The sequence below is a fragment of the Triticum dicoccoides genome, chromosome 7B (genome assembly GCF_002162155.2).
Source record: "Triticum dicoccoides isolate Atlit2015 ecotype Zavitan chromosome 7B, WEW_v2.0, whole genome shotgun sequence".
NCBI lineage: Eukaryota > Viridiplantae > Streptophyta > Magnoliopsida > Poales > Poaceae > Triticum > Triticum dicoccoides.
In genome coordinates, this window is record NC_041393.1 from 225,514,068 (window position 1) to 225,530,027 (window position 15,960).

Below are 15,960 nucleotides of genomic sequence, written 5' to 3' on the forward strand. Positions count from 1 at the left end.
CCACCGACTGGCGGGCTAGGGGGAGGAGTAGGCGCGTGTCGCGCGCGTCCGTTTCATATCCGCGTCGAGGCAAATGAGACTCAAATTTAGACCGGGAATGGGTGGACAGACGGACGAAAAGCAGATGCGAGTCCGTCTAGATCGGCGCGTTGGACCGATTTTTCTATTTCCGGCAACCCAAACGGATACGTGTAGATGAAATGAGTCGGCGCATTGAAGTTGCTCTTAGGCTATCCAAACAGACAAAATGGGAATAAAATCGCATGTCCATTTGGGGTAGTTGGATCACCATGATCGAAAATGTTCTCCCCATCGTCCATCGCACTCCGTTTCCGCACGTGCACCAGCGCACCGGGATCGCATCGCACTGCGCGAACCACTCCCAAAGTCCCCACTGGACTCCACCCGCCCCTCCCCACCCCGCGGATCCGGAATCCTCCACGAATTAACGAGTTTCCCTTCCCCTGCTGCCCGGCCGGCGCGCGCGGTGACCATCGTCCATCGACCGAAGCCAGCGCGCCCCCGCGACCAGATCCGAGCGGAGGGATGACTGGGGCGGCGTCGCAGGCGTACGGGGAGGCGTGGTACTGGGACGAGCGGTACCGCAAGGAGTCGGGGCCCTTCGACTGGTACCAGAAGTACCCCGCCCTCGCGCCGCTGCTCCGCCTCTACGTGCGCCCGCACCAGCGCCTCCTCCTCGTCGGATGCGGCAACTCCGGTGAGTAGCCTATCTCTGCTCCACTCGCCCATGCACCCTCGGGGCGGGATCGGTCAGGGAGGAAGTTTCTGTGGGCAACTTGGTTGATCTGCTCCAGCGTCTCTGGTTGGGATCGCCGGGAGACTATTCACTCGATCGATCAACTGGAGAGTAATGTAGAATGTATGCTCTACGGAGTCTCTACGTTTTTGTAGAATGACTCGAATGCTGCTAGACACAAAGGTTTCCTCAATCACACAGCATTTGCTGAATGGTATTCCATCAGTGCGATTACGTGGTAACAATACAATCAAAGCAACTGGTGATGTAGCAAGTCAATATCTTACGTTTTACCAATCTGAGACAACCGGCCTCTGTGCCCTGTGCCCTGTTACCACTAAAAGCATATGAAAAATATGGTGCGTTGCAGTTCATGGCCCCATGCCTGGCCAAAACATCATGTGCAAAAGTGACATGCGTGTATGGGCGACGGTTGCTTTATCAGTATCAGATCATATGTCAGCAAAAAAGTGAAATCGGGTTGTGAGACAGATCCCCTACGACTCCCTTCCCCAAAGCAGGACCCCTTGTAGTCAATGGATACGGAGTAGTTAACTTGATATAATGAACTACTGGTGATATGGAAATTTATGTGCCACATTTCCTTTAATCAAATTTTGATAATATTTTGGTCCTAGTTGAGAGTTGTTGAAGCATCATGGCCTCCTGGATCCATTTAGGTGCACCGTCTTGGGTTCATGAAAACTTACTATCTGATAATTAGCATGGAATTGGCGAGTTACACAGTCCATTCTCATCTTTTACTGTCTACTACTTATTGTATTGACTGTTAGGCATAGATAATGACGGAATTACTCTTATCCCTTTTGAAACTGGTTGTATTGTTGATTGAGATGTTTTTTTATCACTAATTTGCTATGCAGTTTCAGACTATATGATTTATTTCTGAATTTAGATGCAGTTGTTATATTATTGCCAGCGTGTTTATTCTTTGTTTAGTTGAAATTACTTGTTTTTAATCTATTTCGATGTTTCACAGTTTTTGGTGAAAACATGGTTCATGATGGTTACCAGGACGTTGTCAACATTGATATATCGTCTGTGGTGATTGAACAAATGAAGAAGAAATACCATGATAAGCCTCAACTAAAATGTATAATCTTTGTTCCCAACATTCAGACATTGAATCCCTGCGGAGTATCTACGGCTTACTATTGTATTATTTCCTGCAATTTACAGACACGAAGATGGATGTAAGAAACATGTCAGACTTTGAGTCTGGTTCATTTGATGCTGTTATTGACAAAGGTATCGTTACAATGTAAATGTAATGGTTGCCAGCATTATGGAACATCTATGCATGCGTATGTAACATGCCATTGGGTTCTAAACCATTCTGTTATTTGCAGGAACACTAGATTCTATTATGGTGAGTCAATTGTTGCCAGGATACTCAGATATTCTTCCCATGCCATACTCAGAGCCGTGTTTCTTGTATTGTAGTGCGGCCAAAATTCACAAGAGCATGCAGCAAAGATGCTAGGGGAGGTGAACAGGTAAATAATAGACTGATATTTGTTGTGATATCTCTGTTTATTTGACTATAGCTTTTATTTGTTTCTTCTATCTGCAGAATCCTCAACGATAAGGGGGTCTACATTATGGTAATTGATAGTATTATTAACATGGTAACTCTGTGGTTTTCTTCTTGTGTCTATAAACTTCTTTGAGTGTCACAATGCTACAGATTACTTATGGGGATCCAAGTTATCGATTGAATCTTCTGAAGGACCTCCAATTTTGGACAGTAAAGCTTCACGTCATAGGTTAGTGGGTTTTGCCACCGTTCGACTTAACAATGTCCTACTCTTGACCCTATTGATCTATTTCTTTTATTTTCTGAAGCTCTAAATAACAGTGTTATCTGTTTTATGATTTTACATACACAATCGACATAGCAGATAGGTGGGAGAGAAGTTCCAAAAAGACATGGGACCTGACCGAGCCACTGCCTTTACAAGATGATAGTACATCGATTATCAACCTTCTTGGCCCAAAACCTGATGTTCACTATATTTATGTCTGTATAAAGGTTAGCCGTCGACAAGCTTGTCATAATCATCCGAACTTGCTTCTTGAAACTCTTCATATGACTAGTTATTGAATAATCTTACATTGTTATGCAGGACAACGACAGTGCAAGAGTGGAGTTGAAGGTCGAGGTCAATGAAGCAGACAAATGATCGCATACTATAACCTTTTTGGATCATCGTGTATAACCAGTGTAGCGAATAATGTAGGGAATACATTTTGTAACTCTTAACTTGTGTCGTTGTTGGCAACAATTTAGCAAAATTACAGCTAGGATGTTGCTTCTTCGATCATTGAATTTGGAATAGAAATGGATGTGATGTTTTCCTGTCTTTCGATTTTGTGTAGAATTTATTTCCGTGTTCACGGAACGTAGGACCCGCTCGGAGTGTGGGAAATCTTAGAGAAAATGATCTCGGTTTTCTACATAAAGAAAAGCCAGAATCTTGTGGGACGGGAAAGTATCTTGGAAATTTTGTGGATGTTCACAACATATGCCTAGAACCCCTAAAAAAATTTTGAAAACAGTTTTCAAAAGCTCTTTTTTTTTGTTTTGGGTGTTCACAACATGTGTTTACAATTTCTAAAAATTTCAAAAGAGAAACTTGAACTTTTTAGGATTGTTGACACATATGTTGTGAACATTCACAATGCTCCCTGTTTTTTTTTTTGAAACTTCTGAATTTGGCCATTTTAGGAATTGTTGACACATATGTTGGGAGCATGGTATCGTCTAAGTCTTGAAAGCACCGGATACTTTCCACTCCTGGGGCAAGCCTTTGTGGCCATTTTAGCGAACCCGTATGCAATTTTCCTTTATTTTCATCAGAAAAAAAGGGAACACCTTTTTTTGACCTAAGCGTGCAATTTTTCTTCTGCGTCCATCATGATTCAGTTCAGGCATTCAGCCCAGGCAAAGGGAAAGTGGAAGAATCCCTTACTGGAACGGATCAACGTCCATCTTCAATCCAACTCCTGCAGATTCGACACGTGTCCCTCTCTTTCCCACCTCCTCCCTAAAAATCCCTCTCCCCCCTTCTCTAGCCGCCTTCCTTCGGCCCCGCAGCATTCTCTCTCCTCACCGTCGCGCGTGTGCCCCTCCTTTCTGTCCCTCTCCCTCCGCGTGCGCTCCCTCACTCTCCTCCCATCCGTCTAATGGAGGCCCTCGCCGGCGCCGCCGCCTCGTCCGCGCTCCTCCCTGCCTTCCCCGCCCACCAGCCTCACTCCCGCGTGGCCCTCCGCGCCCGCCCCTGCGGGCCCCTCCGCGCGGCCGCCGGAGGCGGAGGCAAGGACGACGCCGCGAAGCCGAACGGGACTCCCGTCGTCAAGGTAACAAACAGTGCCTGAACGCTTACGTGATGCAGAGTGAGAAGTGACGAAGATTTTGTTCGGGTAGTGGTTGCTGGGAGATGGGTGTGGCAGTGTAGAACATGTTGGGTTTAGGGATTTCTGTCAGATGTACCCAGACCTGTGTTGTTCCATTGTGTTCTTATTAAGAGGTGACTAGGTTTCGAAGCTTGATATCTTTGAAATCGGTCGTGAAGTTTTGTGGATGTCATGAAGATAAACTTCCTTTTGTACCAATCAACTTAGAACTTCCGAATGATAATTAGTTGAGAATCATGTCTATGCGTATGGGTTCGCAAAGATATTATTTAGCTTCTTGCTAGATTTTTTTAAGGTGACCCTGTATTTTATATTTTGAAACTCAGGAGTGAATCAGGTCATTTTCTTTTTAGTTTGCCTTTAGCGTGTCGCATATCTTTGGTTTGTACTAAATTGCCTGACAGTTGAAGGTTGATCCAAGTCAAAATGGAGCTCTCGGTCCGGTCGCAACTGACAAGTCACGCACGACCTCATCAACCAATTCAACTCCCGACTCAAGCGGATCCAGAGCTGGCTTGTTCAGAACCCCTATATCTGGTGGTGTGCAGAGCGCAACTTTTGCCCATGGTTTACCTCCACCAGCTTTGGCTGTTCGCAATTTAATGGAACAGGTAGCTTCTGTTAATTATCTCCTGGCCTTTGGGCTATTTTCTAGCCGGCTGGATGCTTATTCCTGTCTTACTGTGCTCACTAGGCGCGATTTGCTCATCTATGCACTGTCATGTCTGGCATGCATCATCGACGCGCTGGATATCCATTTGGTTCACTTGTTGACTTTGCTAATGACTCAATGGGCCGTAAGATAGCTACTTTGGTTACATTTTGGATATAACTTGTACACTCTGTTTGGCCTCCTTGGGTAATTATTTTGTGTTGATGTCTTGCACAGACCCAATATTTTCTCTGTCGCCCTTAGCAATCCACACCAGAAACTTGCTCTCTGATCCAAGATGCACACTTGTTGTCCAGGTATGAAGTTTCTCGGCATGTTTTACTGGAAGTATAAAGGTTCCTTGCTTGCTAATAATAGGATAACAACATCTAGTCCTTCATTACAGGTACCTGGATGGAGTGGATTGTCTAATGCTCGTGTCACAATATTTGGTGATGTCTACCCTTTGCCAGCTGAACAACAGGTTCCTATTTAGCTGCCTTTGTTGCTTGATAATTGATAGTGCAGTCATCTAGTAATTACTTTTCTATGGATAATTTTTTTGAAAGAAAAATGTAAGGAAACTTCAACAGTATGAATAGGAACTTAAAATACACGTCCATGATGACTTAAATGGGATTGTACATCCTCTAGAACCCAAGTGAGCTAGCTAGGGTCACTTCCTTTTTCTCTTTCCTATGGATAGCTGGCATGTCAATCATTAAGAATTTGTCTCCTCCCATTGTGTGAAAACCATCTGTGGACTAAGTTTTCAGATTATAAATTCTCTGAGTTAGTAATTTTTGTTGAGGTTGGGTTTTGGTCTTCCCTATTTTTTTGGCTGCACTTTTCTCATGGCATGGGCTGAAAGAGAATAGATGTTCTGTCATGGCTGTTACAGAATACATGATTGATATGCATGACCATTAAGAGTGAATGCAGATTTATTCTTCAATTTGTGGTTTTAAAAGATTTCATGAACTGACGGTGAGTACATGTATCTGCCAGGAATGGGCACATAAGCAATATGTTGCAAAACATCAACAATGGGCGTCTCAACAGTGGGGAAATTTTTACTACTACAGGATGCAGAATATCAGGTCTGTGATTTGATTTGACGAGTTATACTCTTCCATCATTTCAGGTTGATGAATCCATTTATCGTTTACACACATGCACATCTCTTCTCCCTTCTGTTACTCATAGATGCTTGTGTAACTTATGATTTGTGACAAACTATTTGCGATAATCACAGCGACATATATTTTATTGGAGGCTTTGGCACTGTTGCATGGGTAGATGTGAAACAGTATGAAACTATTCAACCTGACAAGATAGCAGTTGACGGCGGCGAGCAAAGCTTAAAGGTAAACTACGAATGCCATTATCAGCAGATTAGCTGGATCATCATATTAGTTATGTGCCCGTACATGTAATATGTGAGTACAGTAAAACCTCGACTGCTTTTGATGGATGCTCTTCATGTAGGAGTTGAATGCTATTTTCTCTAAACCACTTAGAGAGTTCATGTCTGCTGAAGGGGAGGTTGACGATGCTGCTCTTATATCCGTAGACAGCAAAGGGATAGACATTCGGGTTCGCCAGGGTGCACAGGTAAACTTTATTCAGATTGCCGTCCCTAGTAGAGACGCTATTCTTTGAGGAAGAAAATCTTCTCTCCGCTGCCTTCAGTTTGCAATTTATTCTGTGCAGTTCAACATCCAGAGACTTGCATTTGATGTACCATACAAGGTGGAGACTCTAGAGGAGGCCAAGAGAGCACTCCATAAGATAATCAAGACAAGCAGCAAATAAGCCGAAGCGCACACGACCTGCACTTGGTTTCACCAGCCCTGCAAGCCCGCGCCGTGAGTCGACAAAAATAACCAAGGATATGTAATCTAGCGTACACAGAGGCAAAATAAGATGATTTCTCTTTAATAATGAGAAACTCCCTGGCAAGTCCCCATATAGTGTGTACCCATATGCTTGTATCGCTTGAACTGTAGTGAAGCTATGTTGTGCAGCCTGTGCTTGTGGAAGCCGGACGCTTTTGTCAGACAAGCTAGTTGTTGGTTTCTGTGTCCCGGCATAGTTTATTTTGACTATGATATGAAGCATCAGCATCTGGACTCAACTGGTACAAGTTTGAATGTGCTTGTGATGATTTTGACGCTAAATTGTGAAGTATTTTTCTTGCCATGTCGTTCAGTTGCGTACTCCTGGAACTGGATTTATGGTGCAAAATGCAGGTACTTTTGTGGACGTGCAGTGTTTTTGCTTTGGAAACTCAGCCCCTTGAGGCCTCGTACAATGCAAGGTGCTTAGGGGTGCTTCGAGAAATAAATCAGGTTTTTCTTAAGCGCTGGTGCTTATTTGTATGGGATAGATGGTTAATTAGGCATCCCTCGCACTGGTGCTTTAGAAAACCGCTTTATTTTTCTAAGCACCTTCCTAAGAACTTAGCATTGTACAAGGCCTGTGGATCTCGATTCTTAAAAAAGAAGAATAGAGTTGCCCGGTTAATTAGCAGAACAGAAAACTGTTACAACACGCCTGCAAACAGGGCATTCCGACCGACATGGCACCCACAGGGCCCAAACACACCGTCGAGCTTGTCTACAATGTCATCGTCATCACCTCTCCTCCAGCAAGCGACTCCGACTTCGATGCCGCCGACCCTTCCGAACGAGCGAGCCATGGAACCACCTTTACTCCAGCAAGCAACTCCGACTTCAGCGCCGCCAACCCTTTCGAACGAGCGAGGCACGGAACCCTGCCAACCAAAGCCAAACAATCGTTTGGCGACGTCGAGTACCAGACATCTCCGACTTTGATAACAAGCCTCACAGGAGAAAAGGAGCACACCTGGCACCTACAGAGTCCAGACTGCCAATCGCCTGGCATCGTTCTTGCTGCGTAGCCCTACAACGCCGCAGCTCCAACTTCACGCTCATGAACCAGCCGACTGTTAACGACGAAGGTACGCCACGACCCTGCACATCTCGCCACCATCATCGCTGCCGCACAAGTCGTAACTCCAACCTCCGACACCGTTGATCGGACACCTGCCACCCGCGATGCCGTGCACATCGAGCCTACAAGCAGCGCCAATAGGACCATGATCTTCAAGACTGTGCCCCAGAGAGGGAATGCGATGATGGAGACGCCGCCGCCGCCCGATCCAACGGATCTAGACTTTCGACTGAAGATCTTGCCCATGAGTTTGAGTTGAGGAAGCGTTGAGCTCCCAGACAACGCCTCCAAGAAGTACAACGACGCCCACGGCGCCGCCGCCGGCCATCACCTGCCAGGCCTTCGCTCTGAGCAGCATGGCCACCAACCCCACACAGGTGTCGCCACTGGCTCGCACACCCCGAGCATAGTAAGCACATCAACCACGTCGGGCGACCTCCATCCTCACTGCCTGCAAAGGTGAGCCAAAACTAACCAACCAGACATATTTGTCACTCGCCCTACCGCACTGCCACGGAGCCGCTGCACATCATCACCACATGGCTCACCGGATAACATAGCCCGGCCGAGCCGGTCGTCCCACGAACGCGCGCGAACCCGATTTGGACCGCGTCGGCCAGGTTTGGTGAGCCGCGATCTCCGATTCGAGCCCCCACCCAGGAGAGCCCGCACGGGAAGGGAAGGGGGCTGCCACCCCGCCTTGACCTGCCGCTGGAGAAGAACCATCGATGACGATGCCAACAGCCACACATCGTCGCAAAGGGGCCAAGCCTCCCCCACCACATGCTTACATGCTATTTCCTGAGCTTGCGTTGATTTTTCCCTTGAAGAGGAAAGGGTGATGGAGCAAAGTAGAGATAAGTATTTCCCTCAGTTAAGAACCAACGTATCAATCCAGTAGGAGGTACAAGCAAGTCCCCATTATATGCACCTACACAAACTAACAAACCCTTGCACACAACGCGAAAAAGGGCTTGTCAATCCCTTCACGACCACTTGCAAGAGTGAGATCTAATAGAGATAGATATAAAAGATGAGTAAAAGGAAAAATAAAGTAAATATAAAAAAATTGCAGCAAGGTATTTTTGGGTTTTGCTTTTATAGATCTGAAAATATATGATGAGAAATAGACCCGGGGGCCATAGTTTTCAGTAGAGGATTCTCTCTTGAAAGAACACATACGATGGGTGAACAAATTATTGTAATTGATAGAAAAGCGCAAAGTTATGACGATATCTAAGGCAATTATCATGAATATAGGCATCACGTCCGTGACAAATAGACCGAAACGATTCTGCATCTACTACTATTACTCCACACACCGACCGCTATCCAGCATGCATCTAGTGTATTAAATTAACAAGAACGGAGTAACGCCTTAATCAAGATGACATGATGTACAGGGATATGAAGGAAATATGCCCTAGAGGCAATAATAAAGTTGTTATTTTATATTTCCTTATATCATGATAAATGTTTATTATTCATGCTAGAATTGTATTAACCGGAAACTTGATACATGTGTGAATACATAGACAAAACACCGTGTCCCTAGTATGCCTCTACTTGACTAGCTCGTTGATCAAAGATGGTTAAGTTTCCTTGCCATGGACATGTGTTGTCATTTGATGAACGGGATCACATCATTAGGAGAATGATGTGATGGACAAGACCCATCTGTTAGCTTAGCGTTATGATCGTTCAATTTTATTGCTACTGCTTTCTTCATGCCATATATATATTCCTCCGACTATGAGATTATGCAACTCCCGGACACCGAAAGAATGCCTTATGTGCTATCAAACATCACAACATAACTGGGTAATTATAAAGATGCTCTACAGGTATCTCCGAAGGTGTTTGTTGGGTTAGCATAGATCGAGGTTAGGATTTGTCACTCCGAGTATTGGAGAGGTATCTCTGGGCCCTCTCGGTAATGCACATCATATGAAGCCTTGCAAGCAATGTGACTAATGAGTTAGTTACAGGATGACGCATTACGGAACGAGTAAAGAGACTTGCTGGTAACGAGATTAAACTAGGTATGAAGATACCGACGATCGGATCTCGGGCAAGTAACATACCGATGACAAAGGGAATAATGTATGTTGACATTGCGGTTCAACCGATAAAGATCTTCATAGAATATGTGGGAACCAATATGAGCATCCAGGTTCCACTATTGGTTATTGACCGGTGAGGTGTCTCGTCATGTATACGTAGTTCTCGAACCCGTAGGGTCCGCACTCTTAACGTTCGATGACGATATGTATTATATGAGTTATGTGTTTTGGTAACCGAAGGTTGTTCGGAGTCCCGGATGAGATCACAGACATGATGAGAAGTCTCGATATGATTGAGAGGTAAAGATTGATATATTGGAAGATGGTATTCGGACACCGGAAGGGTTCCAGAGTGTATCGGGTACAAACCGGAGTACCGGAGGGGTTACCGGAACCCCCTGGTGGAAGATATGGGCCATAGGAGGGAGGCTAACCAGCCCACAAGGGGCTGGTGCATCCCCCACAAGGAAGGGATCCGAATTGGAGTGGGGAAGGGGGTGGCGCCCCCCTTTCCTTCTCCTTCTCCCTCTCCTTTCCCCTTTCCCTCTCCGGTAAAAGGAAGGGGGGGGGTCCAAATTGGACTTGGAGTCCTAGTAGGACTCCTCCCACTTGGGGGCGCGCCCTAGGCCGGCCTCCTCCCCTCTCCCTCCTTTATATATGGGGGCAGGGGGGCACCTCAAAGGACAACAATTGTTTCTTAGCCGTGTGCGGTGCCCTCCTCCACCGTTTACTCCTCCGGTCATATTGTCGTAGTGCTTAGGCGAAGCCCTGTGCGGATCACATCACCATCACCCTCACCATGCCGTAGTGCTGACGGAACTCATCGACTCCTTCTTACCTCTACTGGATCAAGAGTTTGAGGGACGTCATCGAGCTGCACGTGTGTAGAACTCGGAGGTGCCGTATGTTCGGTACTTGATCGGTTGATTCGAGAAGACGTTCGACTACATCAATCGCGTTAAGTTAATGCTTCCGCTTTCGGTCTATGAGGGTACGTGGACACACTCTCCCCCTCCCATTACTATGCATCTCCTAGATAGATCTTGCGTGAGCGTAGGAATTTTTTTGAAATTGCATGCTACATTTCCCAACAGTGGCATTCGAGCCAGGTCTATGCGTAGATGATATGATATGCACTAGTAGAACACAAAGAGTTGTGGGCGGTGATCGTCATACTGCTTACCACCGTCTTATTTTGATTTGGCTGTATTGTTGGACGAAGCGGCCCAAACCAACCTTACATGACCGCGTTCATGAGACCAGTTCCACTGACAAACATGCAGCTAGTTTTGCATAAAGGTGGCTGGCGGGTGCTTGTTTCTCCAACTTTAGTTGAATTGAATTTGGCTGCGGCCGGTCCTTGTTGAAGGTTAAAACAGCAAACTTGATAAATCATCGTTGTGGTTTTTGTGCCGTAGGTATGTACAGGTCATGCTAGAAGCCCGTAGCAGCCATGTAAAATTTGCAATAAACAAAGTAGAGGACGTCTAACTTGTTTTTGTAGGGCATGTTGTGATGTGATATGGTCAAGGCATGATGTGATATAAGATGTTGTATGAGATGATCATGTTTTGTAGTAGTTATCGGCAACTGGCAGGAGCCATATGGTTGTCGCTTTATTGTATGAAATACAAACGCTATGTAATTGCTTTACTTTATCATTAAGCGGTGGTGATAGTCGTACAAGCAATGGTTGGCAAGACGACCACGACGCTACGATGGAGATCAAGGTGTCAAGCCGGTGAAGATGGAGACCATGACGTTGCTTTGGTGATGGATATCAAAAGCACAAGATGATGATGGCCATATCATGTCACATATTTTGATTGATGTTTATCTTTTATGCATCTTATTTTGCTTAGTACGGCGGTAGCATTATAAGATGGCCCCTTACTAAAATTTCAAGGCATAAGTGTTCTCCCCGAGTATGCACCATTGCGAAAGTTCTTCGTGCTGAGACACCACATGATGATCGGGTGTGATAGGATCTAAGTTCAAATACAACGGGTGCAAGCCAGTTTTGCACACGCGGAATACTCGGGTTAAACTTGAAGAGCCTAACATATACAGATATGGCCTCGGAACACTGGAGACCGAAAGGTCGAACGTGAATCATATAGTAGATATGATCAGCATAGAGATGTTCACCATTGATGACCACTCCATCTCACGTGATGATCGGACATGGTTTAGTTGATTTGGATCACGTATCATTTAGATGACTTGAGGGATGTCAATCTAAGTGGGAGTTCTTAAGTAATATGATTAATTGTACTTTAATTTATCATGAACTTAGTCATGATAGTTTTTGCAAATTATGTTGTAGATCAATAGCTTGCGTTGTTGCTACCCTATGTTTTTTGATATATTCCTAGAGAAAACTAAGTTGAAAGATGATAGTAGCAATGATGCGGACTGGGTCCGTGATCTGAGGTTTATCCTCATTGCTGCACAGAAGAATTTTGTCCTTGATGCACCGCTAGGTGATAGACCTATTACAGGAGCAGATGTAGACGTTATGATGTTTGGCAGTTTAGTGCACCATGCTTGAACTAGGACATCAAAAATGTTTTGGACGCCACAGAGCATATGAGATGTTCTAAGAGCTGAAATTGGTATTTCAGACTCATGCCCGTGTCGAGAGGTATGAGACCTTTGACAAGTACTTCACCTAAAAGATGGAGGAGAATAGCTCAGCTAGTGAGCATGTGCTCAGAATGTCTGGGTACTACAATCCCTTGTATCAAGTGGGAGTTAATCTTCCAGATAAGATAGTGATTGACAGAATTCTCTGGTCACCATCACCAAGTTACTGAAACTTCGCGATGATCTATAATATGCAAGGGATGACGAAAGCGATTCCCGAGCTCTTCGTGATGCTGAAATTGACGAAGGTAGAAATCAAGAAAAAGCATCAAATGTTGATGATTAAACAAGACCACTAGTTTCAAGAAAAGGGCAAAGGGGAAGAAAGGGAACTTCAGGAAGAATGGCAAGCAAGTTGTCACTCCCATGAAGAATCCCAAAGCTGGACCTAAGCCTGAAACTGGGTACTTCTACTACAAAGGAAATGGTCACTGGAAGCAGGACTACCCCAAATATTTGGTGGATAAGAAGGATGGCAAAGTGAACAAAGGTATATTTGATATACATGTTATTGATGTGCACCTTACTAGTGCTCGTAGTACCCCCTGGGTATTTGATACTTGTTCGGTTGCTAAGATTAGTAACTCAAAATAGGAGTTGCAGAATAAATAGAGACTAGTTGAGGGTGAAGTGACGATGTATGTTGGAAGTGGCTCCAAGATTGATATGATCATCATCGCACACTCCCTATATTTTCGGGATTAGTGTTGAACCTAAATAAATGTTATTTAGTGTTTGCGTTAAGCATGAATATGAGTAGATCATGTTTATTGCAATACGGTTATTCATTTAAGACAGGGAATAATTGTTATTCTGTTTACATGAATAAAACCTTCTATGGTCATACACCCAATGTTGATAGTTTATTGAATCTCGATCGTAGTGATACACATATTCATAATATTGATGCCAAAAGATGCAAAGTTGATAATGATAGTACAACATATTTGTGGCACTGCCGTTTAGGTCATATCGATGTAAAGCACATGAAGAAACTCCATGCAGATGGACTTTTGGAATCACTTGATTATGAATCATTTGATACTTGCGAACCATGCCTCATGGGCAAGATGAGTAAAATTCCATTCTCCGGAACAATTGAACGAGCTAATGACTTATTGGAAATAATACATACCGATGTATGCGGTCCGATGAGTGTTGAGGCTCGTGGCGGGTAACGTTATTTTTTGACCTTCACAGATGATTTGAGGAGATATGGGTGTATCTACTTAATGAAACACAAGTCTGAAACATTTGAAAAAGTTCAAAGAATTTCAGAGTGAAGTGGAGAATCATCGTAACAAGAAAATAAAAGTTTCTACGATCTGATCGCGAAAGCGAATATTTGAGTTACGAGTTTTGTAAGTGCATCTAGTGCCCCTTAGTGATTTTGGTGTATTGAAGACTTATAGGTTAAGGGACTAATGTGTTTGTGAGTGTACACAGGTCTATAAGTCTATGAGGAGTTTGATATTTACAGGGAAAGTCGACCCCTAAAAATGTATGTCTTCGACTGAAGACTTTGGTATTTCTGAAGACTTTCATGAAGACTTTGAAAGTGAAGAAATTGGTGTATCCGTGAAGACTTGATATTCATGCGAGGAATATGAAGCTTGAAGACTTTCGTTTTCATAGTTTTGTTTTTCTCTTTCTTGAGTCATAGGAAACACCGTACTGTTAAAGGGGGTCGAGGAAATACTAAGGAAAAATTTCCATGTGATGCTCAATTCAAAATCCTACACCTACCAAACCCTTCGAGTGAAGCCTTTGGAAATCTCATACAGTTTAGTCATTTCTTCAGTGACAGGGACGAAGTTCTTCTGGTCACTGAGGAATTTGTTCTGACTGAGGAGTTAGGAATTCGCCAGTGCGGATTGCCTACACAGTGAGGAACATGATAGCCCTGAGGAATTTGATAGTCAACTTTCCGACCGTTGCTGTGCTACGCGCCAACTATCCCAAAATATCTTATCCACCTAAGGGTCATATCAGACAAGGGCATTTATGTCTTATCATGTCGGGCTGCTCCCTAGGCTATAAATAGCCGCCCCCTACAACCACTAGTTGGTTGGATGCTCCGAGAGAAACTGACACTTGTCATTTGAGAGCAACCCATCCTCCGAGGACTTTGAGCGAAAATCATCAAGTGAGGAAAATCCCAAACCCAAACAACTACAAACCCCAAAGTGATTGAGCATCACTGAAGAGATTGATCCTGCGTGGATCCGACGCTTGTTACCTTTGAAGACTGTGCTTCTTCCAGACGGTTAGGCGTCATGGTCTAGAGCATCCAAGAGAAATTGTGGATCGCTGAGTGACCGAGTCTGTGAAGGTTTGGAAGTTGCCTGAAGACTTACCACGAGTGATTGGACGAGATTTGTGTGATCTTAGTTCAAGGAGAATACAGTGAGGACTTGGTGTCCTGAGCTGCGTGCTCAGCAACTGGGTGTCCGGGACTGCGTGTCCTCGAGTTTAAATACTCAGCCGCTCCAACCAGACGTACAACTGAGACAATAGTTGGAACTGGTCGAACAAATCATTGTCTTCACCAACCTTACTGGTTCTATTTCCTCAACTCTTTCATTTCCTCATTACTGTGTTGAGTGATTGTTCATATCTGTGTTTGAAGACTTTGACTGAAGACTTTCTCAATTTCCTCAGTTCAATTTCTTCAGTCTATTTGTCTTCATCTTGTGATATCCTGTGTTTACGCTTTATGTACTCTGTGCTTGTCTTCATTTCATCATGATGACTATGTCTGTATCCTGTTATGCTTACTTCTGAGTACTTATTCCGCTGCTGGTAGTTCTTCGCTAAGGAATTTCCTCACCGGCAAATTCCTCAGTGAAGAATTCATAAAAATCGCCTATTCACGCCCCCTCTAGTCGATATAACGCACTTTCAATTGGTATCAGAGCAAGGTACTCCCTTGTTCTGTGTGATTTTGGTTTAACCACCTGGAGTTCTAGTTATGTCGACCGCAGGTATGATCAAGGTCTCCGCTGGGTGTCCTACCTTCGATGGCACGGACTACCCCTACTGGAAGAATAAGATGTGAATGCATCTTGAAGCAATTGATAACGATCTCTAGTATGTTTTGGAAAATGGTGTTCCCTCAGTCACACCTTCTCTGAATGCTGCTGATGTGAAGAGATTCAAGCAACTCGATTCTCAAGCGAAGAATATCATATGTGGCCATCTGAGTAAAGGACAGTATGGTAGAGTGAGTGCTTTGGAAACTGCTAAGCTTATCTGGGATAGGCTCTCCAAAGTAAGCGAAGGAGTCTCAACTCAACGTGACTCTCGTGTTGACGTTCTTCGAAATCTCTTCAACCGCTTCAAAAGACTCGACAATGAAAATGTTCAGAAAACCTTCGATCGCCTCACTGACATCTCAAATGAGCTTCAAGCGCTTGGCGCCACTGACA

The 15,960-nt window shown here is 44.4% G+C and overlaps 2 protein-coding genes across 4 annotated transcripts; both read left to right on the forward strand.

Annotated features, from left to right (window-relative positions):
* The first annotated feature begins 363 nt into the window (after window positions 1-363).
* On the forward strand, window positions 364-3,141 carry LOC119336418 (EEF1A lysine methyltransferase 4-like). Of its 2 annotated transcripts, none has more exons than XM_037608431.1 (9): window positions 364-718; window positions 1,758-1,871; window positions 1,958-2,026; window positions 2,128-2,147; window positions 2,222-2,274; window positions 2,352-2,382; window positions 2,466-2,544; window positions 2,677-2,810; window positions 2,905-3,141. In XM_037608431.1, exons 1-9 carry the CDS (start codon window positions 547-549, stop codon window positions 2,959-2,961), a joined length of 729 nt encoding a protein of 242 aa, XP_037464328.1. In that variant the 5' UTR covers window positions 364-546; the 3' UTR covers window positions 2,962-3,141. The 2 variants fall into 2 exon arrangements, with proteins under 2 accessions (XP_037464328.1, XP_037464329.1); XM_037608432.1 differs by having other exon boundaries at window positions 373-718; window positions 2,680-2,810.
* Window positions 3,142-3,861: 720 nt separating this feature from the next.
* On the forward strand, window positions 3,862-7,027 carry LOC119336417. 2 transcript variants are annotated; one of them, XM_037608429.1, is made up of 9 exons: window positions 3,862-4,138; window positions 4,600-4,806; window positions 4,890-4,992; window positions 5,085-5,164; window positions 5,254-5,331; window positions 5,856-5,947; window positions 6,103-6,214; window positions 6,336-6,461; window positions 6,561-7,027. In XM_037608429.1, exons 1-9 carry the CDS (start codon window positions 3,965-3,967, stop codon window positions 6,660-6,662), a joined length of 1,074 nt encoding a protein of 357 aa, XP_037464326.1. In that variant the 5' UTR covers window positions 3,862-3,964; the 3' UTR covers window positions 6,663-7,027. The 2 variants fall into 2 exon arrangements, with proteins under 2 accessions (XP_037464326.1, XP_037464327.1); XM_037608430.1 differs by having other exon boundaries at window positions 4,606-4,806.
* The last annotated feature ends 8,933 nt before the right edge of the window (window positions 7,028-15,960 follow it).